Genomic DNA, 14,876 nt, shown 5'->3' with positions numbered 1-14,876 from the left:
GTGCCTCGCCCCCTCCAGGAAGTGGCGCCACTCTTCAAATGCCCATTTAATGGCTAAGAGATCGCGGTTGCCAATATCATAGTTACTCTCAGTGGGCGAAAACTTCCTGGAGAAGTAGGCACAGGGACGATGATGGGTGAGGGACCTGGTACCCTGGGACAAGACAGCACCCACTCCCACCTCGGATGCGTCAACCTCCACAATAAATGGCTCCATTTGGTTGGGCTGAACCAACACCGGGGCCGAGATAAAGCACTTCTTAAGGACCTCAAAAGCCTGGACAGCCTCAGGAGGCCAGTGGAGGAGATCAGCACCTTTGCGAGTGAGGTCCGTAAGAGGCTTAGAGATGACCGAGAAGTTAGCAATAAATCTCCTGTAATAATTAGCGAACCCCAAGAAACACTGTAACGCCTTCAGGGAGGCAGGTTGGACCCATTCCTGCCACAGCCTGGACCTTGGCGGGGTCCATGCGGAATTCATGAGGAGTGAGGATTTGACCCAAAAATGGTATCTCCTGGACCCCAAACACACATTTTTCGGTTTTCGCAAACAGTTTGTTTTCCCGAAGGACCTGGAGCACCTTCCTGACATGCTCAATGTGGGAGGACAAGTCCTTGGAAAACACCAGAATGTCATCAAGGTACACTACAAGAAATACCCCCAGGTAATCTCTTAAAATCTCATTTATGAAATTCTGGAAGACCGCGGGAGCATTACACAACCCAAAGGGCATGACGAGGTATTCGAAATGACCTTCGGGCGTGTTAATCGCAGTCTTCCACTCATCCCCCTCTTTGATGCGGATAAGGTTATACGCCCCCCATAGATCAAACTTAGAGAACCATTGGGCCCCCTGAACCTGATTAAAAAGATCAGGAATCAAAGGAAGGGGATACTGGTTCCTTACAGTGACCTTATTCAAGTTACGGTAGTCAATGCATGGCCTAAGACCACCATCCTTCTTCCCTACGAAGAAGAAGCCAGCACCTACCGGAGAAATAGAGGGGCGAATGTAACCCTTGGTCAGGCATTCCTGGATATACACTCTCATGGCTTCACGTTCGGGACAAGAAAGATTAAATATCCTACCCTTAGGGAGCTTAGCTCCTGGTACCAATTCGATAGCGCAATCGTATTCTCTATGAGGAGGTAACACTTCGGAGGCCTCCTTAGAGAAAACATCAGCAAAGTCCTGAACAAACTCAGGTAGCGTGTTCACCTCCTCAGGGTGAGAAATAGAATTAACAGAAAAACATGACGTCAAGCATTCATTACCCCATTTGGTAAGCTCCCCAGTATTCCAGTCAAACGTGGGATTATGCAACTGCAACCAGGGAAGGCCTAAAACCAAATCGGACGATAATCCCTGCATCAACAGTACAGAGCACTGCTCCAAATGCATGGAGCCAACAAGGAGTTCAAAAACAGGGGTATGCTGTGTAAAATAACCATTAGCAAGAGGAGTGGAGTCGATACCCACTACCGGGACAGGTTTAGGCAAATCAATCAAAGGCATAGCTAGAGACATAGCAAATTCCACAGACATGATATTAGCAGAAGACCCTGAATCGACGAAGGCACTGCCGGTAGCAGACCTACCACCAAAAGAGACCTGAAAGGGAAGCAAGATTGTATTACGTTTCATATTTACGGGAAATACCTGTGCGCCCAAGTGACCTCCCCGATGAACACTTAGGCGCGGAAGTTTTCCGGCTGCTTATTCTTACGCCTAGGACAGGTGTTCACTTGATGCTTGTCATCCCCACAATAGAAGCAGAGACCATTCTTCCTGCGGAACTCTCTACGTTGTCGGGGAGACACGGAGGCCCCGAGTTGCATAGGTACCTCCAAGTCTTCCGTGGAAGAGCGAAGCAACGGGACCTCGGGAGGCATCATGGGGGAGTCAGAGGGGAAAACACAAAAATGTTCAAGTTGTCGTTCCCTGAGACGTCGGTCAAGTCGTACCGCTAAAGCCATAACCTGGTCTAGGGAGTCAGAAGAGGGATAGCTAACTAGCAGGTCTTTCAGGGCGTTCGACAGACCCAACCTAAACTGGCATCTTAAGGCAGGGTCATTCCACCGAGAAGCTACGCACCACTTCCTAAAGTCAGAACAATACTCCTCAACAGGTCTCTTACCCTGATGTAAGGTCACCAGCTGACTCTCGGCAAAGGCAGTCCTGTCAGTCTCGTCATAAATGAGTCCGAGAGCAGAAAAGAAAAGGTCAACGGAGGAAAGTTCAGGGGCGTCAGGAGCCAAGGAGAAGGCCCAATCTTGGGGCCCTTCCTGGAGCCGGGACATAATTATACCCACCCGCTGGCTCTCAGAACCTGAGAAGTGAGGCTTTAAGCAAAAGTAGAGTACTTTCCTCTCATGAGTCTCTCTGCAGTCTCTCTTTATACTCTCCTCTCATGAGTTTCTCTGCAGTCTCTCTTTATACTCTCCTCTCATGAGTCTCTCTGCAGTGTCTCTTTATACTTTCCTCTCATGAGTTTCTCTGTAGTCTCTCTTTATACTTTCCTCTCATGGGTCTCTCTGCAGTCTCTCTTTATACTCTCCTCTCATGGGTCTCTCTGCAGTCTCTCTTTATACTCTCCTCTCATGAGTCTCTCTGCAGTCTCTCTTTATACTCTCTTCTCATGAGTTTATCTGCAGTCTCTCTTTATACTTTCCTCTCATGAGTTTATCTGCAGTCTCTATTTATACTTTCCTCTCATGAGTTTCTCTTTATACTCTGCTCTCATGAGTTTCTCAGCAGTCTCTCTCCCTTCCCTCTCTTGTCTGCTCCTCTATCACAGAGCTCCTCCTCCTGCTCCTCTAGCACAGAGCTCCTCCTACCGCTCCTCTAGCACAGAGCTCCTGCTCCTGCTCCTCTAGCACAGAGCTCCTCCTCCTGCTCCTCTAGCACAGAGCTCCTCCTCCTGCTCCTCTAGCATAGAGCTCCTCACCCTGCTTCTCTAACACAGAGCTCCTCCTCCTGCTCCTCTAGCACAGAGCTCCTCCTCTTGCTCCTTTAGCACAGAGCTCCTCCTCCTGCTCCTCTAGCACAGAGCTCCTCCTCCTGCTATGGTAGTAGCAGGGAAAAAGGAAAAGGGAGGAAACCTCCAGCTCACCAGCTTCACACTCCTGTGTTAAGTATCGCCCGGATCAGCCGCCACGGCTCGCGGCAGGTAACAATAGCAACGAAGAGAAAGGATCCAGCGATGTATAGTGTAGATAAGGGAAAACTGCGTTCCCACTTTATTGAAAAATAATCCACGAACAGTGACACAAAGTAACGGAAACACCAGGAGGGTAACAAGTTGGTAGAATGGCAAAGAATGAAGCCTACGCGTTTCAAGCACTGGCTGTGCTCTTAATCATGGCTCAGACGAATGAGCTACTGCAAGGCGTGGGGGTAAATATATCGTGGGAAAGGTAGAAGGATGTACCTGGAACGTAACAACGCCCTCTAATATGGTAATTGCGGATCCAGGAAACTAGATCAATAAAACGGTATGTATAAAATATAAACTAAATATAGCTAATGTACCCGAAGGAAAACTAACATGAAATATAAATGTAAGTTATATACTGCTGGTAGAAAAAATTAAATGAAAATGAATATATAACCGGAATGTCCATATATTTAGCACTTGCAGAGCGTCATAAGTCGAAGTTAAATATATCAGAACAGAGGAATAGAAAAATTTATATACAATATACAAAACATAAACCAATAAATATGCAAAATGGAGAAAATACTACATAACATGATGAAAAAAGAATGTAAAAACATATAATTCACTGACCGGAATAGTAAAGTCGGCAAATGAGAGCCGTAACTGATAACAAATTCATACATTTACATAGGGATTTGAATTTATTTTATGTAATGGTATGTGGTACCAAAGTTACTACTGACACAAATGAAATTGTGACTGACATCGGCCAGAAAAAATATAGAAATACATATAAATAAGATGAATGACATATTAATGGAAACAAACCCCATAAGGGAGATATTTATAAAGATAAAATGTAAGACATAAAAACGAAATATCTTGTAAACGAGATATTAACCAAGATTATGGGTATGTGATGGAATAAATAAACACTGACACAGAGATATCAAAAGATGGGAGATACAAAATTCAAATAAATAAATAAATATAATCTCATAATTGGACTTTGTTTGATATTGTTGATAGAATATGGAGTGAAATAATGATTTGATGAGATGCACATACATACAGCAACAATAATGTACAGGGAGCTAAATAATGTAAACACGCCCAGATGTACGCACATAATACACGCCCAGTTGTACTTTTACTTTTCAACACGCCCAGTTGTACTTTTGCAAGCCTCATTTGCATAAATACGAAAATGGTCATAACTTGGCCAAAAATGCTCGTTTTTTAAAAATAAAAACGTTACTGTAATCTACATTGCAGCGTCGATCTGCTGCAATAGCAGATAGGGGCTGCAAAATCTGGTGACAGAGCCTCTTTAACACTTGGCTATTTGTTGCAGGTTTTACATTCTTATTGAATTCAAAAGGGCGAAAACCCGCAACAGAAAAGCAACGAAAACGCAGCATAAATTGACATGCTGCAGATTAAGAATTCACACCGCAGGTCAATATATAAACGTTTTCGCTGCGTTTGTTTCCGCAGCGCGGGCATGAGATTTTCGGTCTGCCTGTCTCCTAATAAACGTATTACCGGCAGTACTGACGTGCGCTGCAGCAATTAGCGATAGCGTCTTTGCAGTATTTTGAGATATTAAATAAAGCTGTGACCGGCCCCATCCATGAAAGAATTCAGTTGTATGTGTTTTATTTCTACATGGGCTGGAGAGAATTTGTAAATGGGTTTTCCGATTTCATGTAACTAAAGCTTAATCACGGTATAAATATACATTATGTTTCAATTCCTGACCACTACGTTACATTCAGAGGCTTCATCCCCAGACGAACGTGAATAACGTCCGTGTGCTGCATAGGAAAATCCCGTGCAGCACACAGACCCATTGATTTCAATGGGGCCGTTCACACATGCAGGAGTTTTCATGCAGTGCGCGTCCGTTGCGTAAAACTCACTGCATGTCCTATATTGGTGCGTTTTTCACGTGCGTTAATCTGATACGCTCGTGTGAATGTAGCCTAAGCTAGTCCTGCTCTCAGTTGAGATGTACACACAATTGTATCCAGTCTAGGCAATGTTCTCTAAAGGTCTAGACTGGATACAATAGTGTCCACCTCTCAGCTGGTGCCCCCATATTATTTACATTTTAAAAGGTGCTATTATATGAGTATTTTCACCCAGCTTTCCCAGACGCCTGACTATTCAGCCAGCAGGTAAATGGGGGTGGGGGATGTGTCATTACACAGCTAGGCACATTTACTATTCAGGAGTTTGTGATAGTTGGTGACATCACCTTTGGTTGCTGTAATTTCGGCCATTTGGTTGTCACCCTACTCTTCTAGTATGAAAAATATAAATGGAAATGATAGAATAGACCATTCCTATTGAGTCTCTCAGTGTGGACTCCTGTCTTCAGGGGATTTTCCTTGTTCTTGAATGTTTCTCTGTGATGTGAAGAATCTGGTAGAAGCATCCATGAGGTGAATGCCCTGACTGTAGGGGGCAGCATTGTAGCAGATCCACCAATCTCCACTGTGCCCCATTCATTGTATCCAGTCTAGGCAATCCTCCATGAGAGAACTACTCCAGTTCTCACCTGCACTGATACATTGTAACAAACTCTCTTATCATTGTATAACCCATTTTCAAGTGCTGTATTAGGGAAATAGAGATAATAGAAAGGTGTTTTCCGTTCAGGACGCTCATCAACTAGCCAGAATAGAGAAGGGCTACAAACAGTATCTCCTGTTCAGGAGGATCCGACACGTCCATGTATTACATTGTGATTTTAGTTGGACCTGTGTAATGCTTCATTCCACCTTTAGAGGCGCAGTAAGACATTTTAACACTTGCAGTCGGTTTCCCCACAGATGACAAGATCCCTCTAACAAAATGGAGGTTGTAAAAGGCCGACAACCCCTGTAAAGCTCTGTTCACACCAAATTTGGTTTTATATCTGACATATACCTTTTAAATGGCTTAAACCTGGAGAATCAGACATTGGGCCTATACAACATTTACTACATAGACGTCCAATGAGAATAAAAACAAGCACAAAGATGTAGGGGGTAAAAGGAAGATTTTATTTATAGATAAGAGGGGGGTATATTTTATTATTAGGATTTTTTTAAATATAATTATTAAGTAATATGTATATGTATGTGTCAAATATTTTAAATATATATGTAAATTTAAGGCCGTGTTGATCCAGAGGAAGGCGAAAACCCCTGTGATGAATGGGCCAATTCTCATATAAGGGGGAAAATTCCTTCCTGACCCCAAATATGGCGATCAGAATAATCCCAGGATCAAAGGAGGCTGATGTGTAATATGGGGGTAGACTTGAAACAATTTACTTTTTTTTATTATTTTTATTTATTTATATTATATTATAAGTGTACCTACTTATTAATCTATCATCCTAAACCTAATTAAGGCCGTGTTGATCCAGAGGAAGGCGAAAACCCCCTGTGAGGAATGAGCCAATTGTCCTCATATTAAGGGGGGAAAATTCCTTCCTGACCCCAAATATGGCGATCAGAATAATCCCAGGATCAAAGGCTGATATCTCATCTATCTATAATATGTGTCTACGTGCGGGTGCCTATACTTATCATGTAGTGTGGGTGCCTATACTTATAATGTAGTGCTAGTGTCTATACTTCTAATGTAGTGTGGGTGTCTATACTTATCATGTAGTGTGGGTGTCTGTACTTATTATGAAGTGTGGGTGATGTGGGTGTAATGTGTGATGTGTGTATTACTTACCTGGCCTGTGCTGGGGTAAGTTCAGGGATAATAGCCGCTCAGGTACATTTGCCGCTACTCAGGATCGTCAGGACTACAACATGCGGCTATTGTTCCTGAACTCTACAGATGGAATCTAAGCACAGGCCGCTCCTGGGGGTGAAGAGGATCTTCAGGCCGGAGTGATGTCAGATGCCAGCCCGGGATTGGAGGATGCAAAGTCAAGCAACTGGGGTAGCAACAAGATGGCAAAGGTGCAGCATGTAGATGGTACGGAGAGAGATGATGTTCTAGGGCAGCCGAGGCGACATACAGCAGCAGAGATTTGAGGTGCGGGTCAGGAGGCATGAAGTTCTGGGCAGTGGATCTCATCAATTTAAGAAGCAGCAGAGACAAAGTCATTGGAAGAGACAGAGGCAGAAGACACGGACAATGAGGAGGAACAGAAGGTAAGAAAAACATCTGATGAGTGTTATCTCCAGAGGAGGAGGATCTAACCCGGTCCAGCTTGGTGACATATAGCTGAATCCAGCCAAGGGGTGAAGAGATTTTTTACTCTCCGGCCACTGCAGATGGTGATTCTCCAGAACTGGCTCAAATGGTGTGAATGGCGGCCGTGCTCTCCTCTCCTCCAGTTCCTCCCAGCCGATGGTGGAAAAGCATGGATGCGCTCTGATGTTCCCGCGCACACCCAGGCGCTTCTTAGGATTCTTATGCAGCAGTTTTTTGACGAGATGTTTTACGTCAGTGTTAAGCCAAGATGGAAATATGGGCTTTTTGGTGGTGATGGCTTTGTAAGCCGTTTGCCGGTCTGGGCCGTTGTTAAAGGGGAAGCGTCCTGTTGACATCCTGGACACCACAATCCCCAGGCTCCACCAATCAACTGCTGGGCCATATCTCTTCCTAAGAAGCACCTCAGGGGCCATGTAATAAAATGTTCCCGTCACTCCACGGATGTTATTGGAGGCGGTGACGCCATCTTGGGCGAGCCCCAGGTCGATGATTCGGATGTGGCCAGCTGCATCCAGCATGATGTTATCAGGCTTTAGATCTCTGCAAAGAAATGAGACAAGAGAATGAGAAATCTGCCCAGTGATACAGGAGGAGGGTGATGGGTCACTGCAAGACTAAACAGAATAGCGATTCAGGACCCTTGGAAAGCTGGGTGCATTATTTCCAGCACGTAAAGAAGACGAAAAAAAGAGGAAAGTTCTGCTTACCGGTGGACGATGTTGTGTCCATGGAGGAACTGGAGGCCACACACTATCTCTGCTGTGTAGAATCTGATGGGAAAAACAGATTGTAGTCTCAATGTCATCAAATATTCCTGCATCAATTCCCTAATATGATGTGTGATTCTGTGGGGTCTGTGGCAGAGAAGAGGTGCTGTTTATGGCAGCCTGTATTCTCTCTATTCTCTGCATTGTCCTTCATCTGACCTCCTAGCTATGTTTTCCTCACCCGAGAAAGAGATTCAGTTTTCTGTCCTATCCCTTTATCTAAATCCCTTAGCCAAGGCTGAGTGGCTTGTGCCCACCAGCTCTCCCCTGACTACACCCCTGACCATAACTGTTATCCCACCTCCTCTGTTGTCTTTTTGATATATTCCTCTTAGACTCCTGATTAGTTATTTACTAACCTTACGCTGCCGGTGTCCAAGCAGCCGCACATCCTGATCGAAGCCTCCAGGCTGCCACCGGACAGATACTCCGTGATAAAGCATGCGCTCTCCCGAGACTGTTGTGCGGCATAGAGGTGGCATAGGAATGGGCAGTCTCGGGCCGCCAGGAGTATCCGCCGCTCTCTCATGATTACTTCTGTATTGTCCCGTTTGGTGATCATCTTTACGGCCATATAGGTGTTTCGGCCAGGGACTGATGCCAGCACCACCTGAGGAAAACAAGTGGACAATCCTCATGAGAAGAAGAAGGAACAGGGGTGGACTGAGGGGTCGTCATTCGGGTAATACCCAGGACCCTACAGCTGAATAAAGCTGAGCTCCCGTCATAATGCAGTGTCCGCTGTTGGATGTTCTATGGAGAGGTCTTAAGGACAAGCACTAGATAGGTCTTTGACTTGGTTGGGATCCATACAGCTACTGTAATGTGTAATGTGGACATAGAGGTCACTGTATGTATTGTTTCCTTATAGCAGCTTAAATGGGCCAGGACATGGAAATAAATAATGCCCCCTCCCCCACAGCTGTGAACTTTGAGATCAGCAATGAATCGGAATACCACTTTATAGCAGCACTAGACCTAAATGTGATGATAAGAGGAACAGATGAGATATATGACATAAAGCAGTGGTCACTGGGCAGGACATTTTCTGGATGTCTGATTATGAATTCCATAGAAGAACATACAATCACCATCTGCACAATATTAACCCTTTAACGCAACTTTATGTCATAGTTTGCCCTGCATTAAGGCACCATGAAGTACAGTTACGTCATGGTGCTATTCTGTCACCATGTCCAAAGAGATGGTGACAGAACAGTGACATCGGCAGTCACAGACAGCCGATAGTCACAGTCACTCGTCAGGGGAACAATCGCAGCGCGGTGCCGCCAGCGATCACTGTGATTTGTCAGTCAGTAGTGACTGACCAATCACAGTATTGCAGCATGGTTACTGGGCTAAAAGAGCCGGGTAGCCACACTAGCCGATCGGCTGTTAGCAACAGGAGGCCTAACAATGGCACTTTGTCTGTCAAGTATGGGGATTAAAAGGCTTCTGGCCGCAGATAAAAGATGGCGGCGGGCACTGAAGCTGAGCCTGCACCATGAGTCGAAGGGTGTCAGCTGTATATTAAAGCTGCCATCCTGCTGTAACGGCCGGGAACGGAGCTACCTCTGTACCCTGCCATTAACCCCTTAGATGCCGCGATCAAAACGATCGCGGCATCTTAGTGGTTTGCAGGAGATTGGCATCGCTGTGATGTGGTTGCACGGATTCCGATTCCTAATAGGCTTGCTGTCAGTGAATAGCTGACAGCTCTAATGCATTGCATTAGAAAGGTAGTGCAATGTATTAGAATAAAGATGAGAGGTGCAGGTCTTCAAGTCCCCTAGTGGGACAAGAAAACATAAAAATAAAAAAAGTTCAGCTAAAGTGTAAAAATTAAAGTTCTAAGTTAAAAAATTAAAAACTGCCTTTTTTTCCTATAATAAGTACTTTATTATAGGAAACAAAATGAAACCGTTAAGAAAGTACACATATTTGGTATCACCGCGTTCGTAACAACCCAAACTATAAAACCATAATGTTATTTTTCCCGCACGGTGAACACCACAAAAAAATAAATAACAAACACAATTTTTTGGGTTAAAGCCCTTCTAAAGTATAGAATAAAAAGTGATAAAAAAGTCGCATGTACCCCAAAATGGTACCAATAAAAACTACAACCCGTCCCGCAAAAAACAAGCCATTACACAGCCTTGTCAAAGCAAAAATAAAAAAGTTATGGCTCTCAGAATATGGTGAAACAAAAAATACATTATTTTCAAAAAAGGGATTTTTTTGTGCAAACGCTGCAAAACATAAAAAAACTATATACATATGGTATCACCGTAAGGGCAAAGCCACACGTGGTGGAATTCCTCTTGAATTCCGCAGCGGACACTCCGCAGCGTTAATCCGCAGCGGAGCCGTTTGTCCATTGACTTCCACTTTTATTTAGCAGTGTTCGTTTAGACGATGCGTAAAATTCCGCTGCGGAGCATAGGCTGCGGAGCGGAATTTGGTGTTCGCAGCATGCTAGGGCTGTTGCGGAGTTGTGGCGGACTAGTTGCGGACTCATGGCGGAATTTCTCCATTGACTTCAATGGAGATTCTAAATTCCGCAATGAAGTCCGCAGCTGTCATGCACATGTTATGTGTGCTGCGGATGCGTCTTGCTTTTTTGCCATGACATTTCTTCTTTCTGGCTGGACCTATGTATTTCTAGGTCTACAGCCAGACTGAGGAAGTCAATGGGGCTCCCGTAATTACGGGAGCGTTGCTAGGAGACGTCAGTAAATAGTCACTGTCCAGGGTGCTGAAAGAGTTAAGCGATCGGCAGTAACTGTTTCTGCACCCTGGACAGTGACTACCGATCCCAATATACAGCAACCTGTCAAAAAAATAGAAGTTCATACTTACCGAGAACTCCCTGCTTCTGTCTCCAGTCCGGCTTCCCAGGATGACGTTTCAGTCTAAGTGACGGCTGCAGCCAATCACAGGCTGCAGCGGTCACATGGACTGCCGCGTCATCCAGGGAGGTCGGGCTGGATGCCGAAAGAGGGACGCGTCACCAAGACAACGGCCGGTAAGTATGAAATTTGTTTACTTTCACTAGGGAAAGTGCTGGCCCTTCTCTCTATCCTGCACTGATAGAGAGAAGGGAAGCACTTTTCCCGCAGTCCGCAGCAGCTAGTCCGCATCAATTTACTGCACATTTTGGGCAGATCCGCCGCAGAATCTGCAACGCAGATTCTGTGCGGAATTGATGCGGACAGTTGCGGAGGAAATCCGCCACGTGTGGGCATGCCCTAAATATATCCACCCGCAGAATAAAGTAAAATGTCATTTATAGCGCACGGTAAACACTGTAAAAAAACAAACAAAAAAACATTATCAGAATTGCTGGTTTTTGGTCACATTGCTTGCCAAAAAAATGGAATAAAAAGTGATTAAAAAAAATGTGTACCCCAAAATGGTCCTAATGAAAACTACATATTGTCCCGCAATAAATAAGCCCTCACACAGCTCCGGTTGTGAAAAAATAAAAAAGTTCCGTCTCTCAGAAAATGGCGATGAAAAATATGCATTGTTCCAAAAGCGGATAAGATTGGGCGCCATTTATCAGTGCGACACCGGCCACACATCTATGAATTGTTTATTTACCCCATTATTATACCCTATTATTATGCCCTGATGTACACCGCACAGCTTACATATGCCCCCACATTATACACCGAAATACCAGTAAAACCCCAAACAGAACAACTGCCAAGCAAAATCTGTGCTCCGAGAGCCAAATGGCGCTCCCTCCCTTCTAAACCGTACAGCGTGCCCAAACAGCAGTTTACGTCCACATATATGGTATTGTCATACCCGGGAGAACTGGCTTAACAGTTTATGAGATATTTGTCTTCAGTGGCACAAACTGGGCACAACATATTGTGCACTAAATTGGCATATCAGTGGAAAATTGCAATTTTCACTTTGGACCATCCGCTGGGCACTAATTTCTAATGTAGAATCACCTGTGGGGTCAAAATGCTCACTACATACCTTAAAATGCCATAAGGGGTGTAGTTTCCAATATGGGGGGGGGGTCACTACTTGGGGGTTTGTTTTACTATTTGACTTCAGGGCCCTGCAAGTGTTGGCCAATGCTGTGAAAATCACCAAAATAGACCTCAAATGTGCATGGTGCTCTTCCCTTCTGAGCCCTGTCTTGTCCAGGCAAATGATAAATGCCTTGAGGGGTGCAGTTTCCAAAATGGGGTCACTTCTTGGGGCTTCCACTGTACTCTGGTACCTCAGGGGTTTTGCATATGTGACATGGTGGCCAAAAACCAATACAGTAAAATCTGCATGCCAAATAGCGCTCCTGCCATTCTGAGCCCTGCCGTGTATCCAAACAGCAGTTTATGACCACATGTGGGGTATTGCCGTAATCGGGAGAAATTGCTTTACAAATGTTGGGGTGCTTTTTCTCCATTATCCCTTGCAAAAATAAAGACATTCTACAATTTAGTGGAACAAAATGTAGATTTTCATTTTCACGGCCCAATTCCAATAAATTCTGCAAAAGACCTGTGGTGTCTAAATGCTCACTATACTTCTAGATAGATTCCTTGAGGCATGTAGTTTCCCAAATGGGGTCACTTTTGGGGGTTTCCATTGTTTTGGCCTCTCATAGGCTTTGCAAATGAAACATGGCACCTGAAAAACAATCAAGCAAAATTTGAGCTCCAAAAGCCAAATGGCACTCCTTCCCTCCTGAGCCCTGCCGTGGGTCCAAACAGCAGTTTATTACCACATATGGGGTATTGCCGTACTCAGAAGAGTTTGCTTTACAAATTTTGTGTTTCTTTTTCTCCTTTATCTATTGTAAAACTGAAAAAATCGGAGCTAAAACAACATTTTATTAGAAAAAAACGTAGATTTTCATTTTCACAGCCTAATTACACTAAATTCAGCAAAATACCTGTAGGGTCAAAATCTTGGTGTTTTTCATAAATAAACACTGAATGTGTCGACCAAATTTCACCACTATCTTAACTGGTTCCCGACGCTGGGTGTGTTTTTACGGCCAGCAGTCAGGTGCGGGTCCTTAAAACTCGCGCCATAGACTTTTTACGGCTCGGGTTTTAACTTGCTGCCCGAGCGATCGGGCAGCTGAATTTCGGGTCTCCGGCTGTCAGTGACTGTCGGGGACACTGAGGAGAGGATAGAAGCAGCTTTCGCTGCTTCTGTCTTCTCTGATCACTTGTAGACAGCACTCAATGAACGCTGTGTATAGGAATAGAGGCAGCGGCTGCGCCGCTATCTCTATTGCTCCCGGTGTTCATGTGACTGGTCACATGATCGCCGGGTGCTGTTATTGGCAGACTGCTGCTCGGTCTAACTAGAACCAGCACAGCCCTATTAGTGACAATCGTCACTATGAGAGGGCTGATTTCCTCTGTAACTGGGGCTACTGTGCAGCTCCAGTGGAAAAGCATGGTGTAAAAGAAAGAAAATATATATATAAAGTTCCCCAAAGGTCTTTTTTGACCTTTGAGGGACAGACCATAGTAATAAAAAAATAAAAGTTAAGTAAAGTGCAAAAAAAAATTAATAATAAATGCACATAAAATACCAACCCCCCAAAAAAAACGTTCCCCCCGCCAATCATTGTTGTAACGCTAGCGCTGACCTAATTACCCTAATATAAACATGTAATATATTAAAATTTACAGTAGACAATGACGATCACAAATAAAAGGTCTATTTTAGGGTAAAATGTTATGTTATTACCAAAAAAAAATAGCTGAAATGTAAAAAAGCTTATTGTTTTACTATTATTTTCAAACTTTAAGAATAAAAATTCAAAAATAGCAAAAAGGATGTGTATAAAAACGATAAAAAAAGAAACCTGCATTGTCTACGGAATAAACATCTCAAAAATCACTTTGTTAGCCCAACAAATAAAAAAGTCATAGCCTAACACGTGCTAAAAAGGGTTAAACGGTGTCTGGTCCTGAAGGCTCAAAATAGCGCGGTCCTGAACTGGTTAAAGTCCAATTTGTCATGAGAAAACAATTTCAGAATCGCTTGAACAAATAAAAGCATTTCAAAGTTATTACCACTTCAAGTGATACATGTCAGATTTGAAAAAAATGGTCTGGTCCTTAGGCCAAAACAGTCTTAGTCACTATGGGGTTAAATGGCTGATAACAGAAAACAATAGATGCAGATAAAACAAAAAATAGGTTTACTGTCCCTTTAAAATTAAATAAGGAGTTGTAATACTCACTTTGCCAAAGCTGCCCCTACCCAGGACCTGGTGGATGGTGAAGCGGCTGATGTTAAGCCTGGCATAGGGGCTGGATGTTCCAGAGTCTTGGCTGCTCCCAGAACTTGGCTCCTCATCCTCCAATCCTCTGTGGTCTCCTCTGTCCTGGTCTCCTCTCCTCTTCTTACTGCTCTTCTTAAATCCTGCGACTCTCTCCTCTTCCCTCTTCCTCTTCTCGTCTCCTCTCTTCTTCTTCTCGCTGTGTCCAGTGGACGCCATTTACGCAAATCTCTTCCAAACTGTAGATCTCCGTCTAATCGCTGCCGTCGACAGTTGAAAGTAAATGTCAGTTGGTCGTGTGCAGGTCACATGATGTCAGAGGTCATGGAATCCTCAGGTGGCACCTGCCTGGCACTGATCTGCCATATCTGATGTGGGCATCAAGGGGGAAAGTCTAGTGTCCAGGGGAATGAGAGGGAATTTCATGGCGGGTTCTTCAAGTTCTGTATTATT

The 14,876-nt window shown here is 44.2% G+C and overlaps 1 protein-coding gene across 1 annotated transcript; it reads right to left on the bottom strand.

Moving 5' to 3' along the window:
* Positions 1 to 6,198: 6,198 nt before the first annotated feature.
* On the bottom strand, positions 6,199 to 14,642 carry LOC142656643 (protein kinase C delta type-like). Its single transcript, XM_075831569.1, has 4 exons — positions 14,385 to 14,642; positions 8,515 to 8,765; positions 8,096 to 8,158; positions 6,199 to 7,928 (listed from the first exon to the last, which is right to left on the bottom strand). The coding sequence occupies exons 1-4, from the start codon at positions 14,640 to 14,642 to the stop codon at positions 7,274 to 7,276; spliced, it is 1,227 nt and encodes a 408-aa protein (XP_075687684.1). The 3' UTR covers positions 6,199 to 7,273.
* Positions 14,643 to 14,876: the final 234 nt, after the last annotated feature.

This window comes from Rhinoderma darwinii, chromosome 6 (assembly GCF_050947455.1).
Source record: "Rhinoderma darwinii isolate aRhiDar2 chromosome 6, aRhiDar2.hap1, whole genome shotgun sequence".
Taxonomy (NCBI): domain Eukaryota; kingdom Metazoa; phylum Chordata; class Amphibia; order Anura; family Rhinodermatidae; genus Rhinoderma; species Rhinoderma darwinii.
This window is presented reverse-complemented; position numbering and strand designations above follow the sequence as displayed.

What these genes read in the sequence shown, in the direction of transcription:
- LOC142656643 (XM_075831569.1), bottom strand. Translation starts at nt 14,642, where the DNA reads ATGGCGTCCACTGGACACAGCGAGAAGAAGAAGAGAGGAGACGAGAAG. An exon ending in GTAGGGGCAGCTTTGGCAAA is followed by an intron (nt 8,766 to 14,384) that starts GTGAGTATTACA and finishes TGTTTTCCTCAG; the next exon opens with GTGGTGCTGGCATCAGTCCC. An exon ending in GGACACAACATCGTCCACCG is followed by an intron (nt 7,929 to 8,095) that starts GTAAGCAGAACT and finishes ATTTCTTTGCAG; the next exon opens with AGATCTAAAGCCTGATAACA.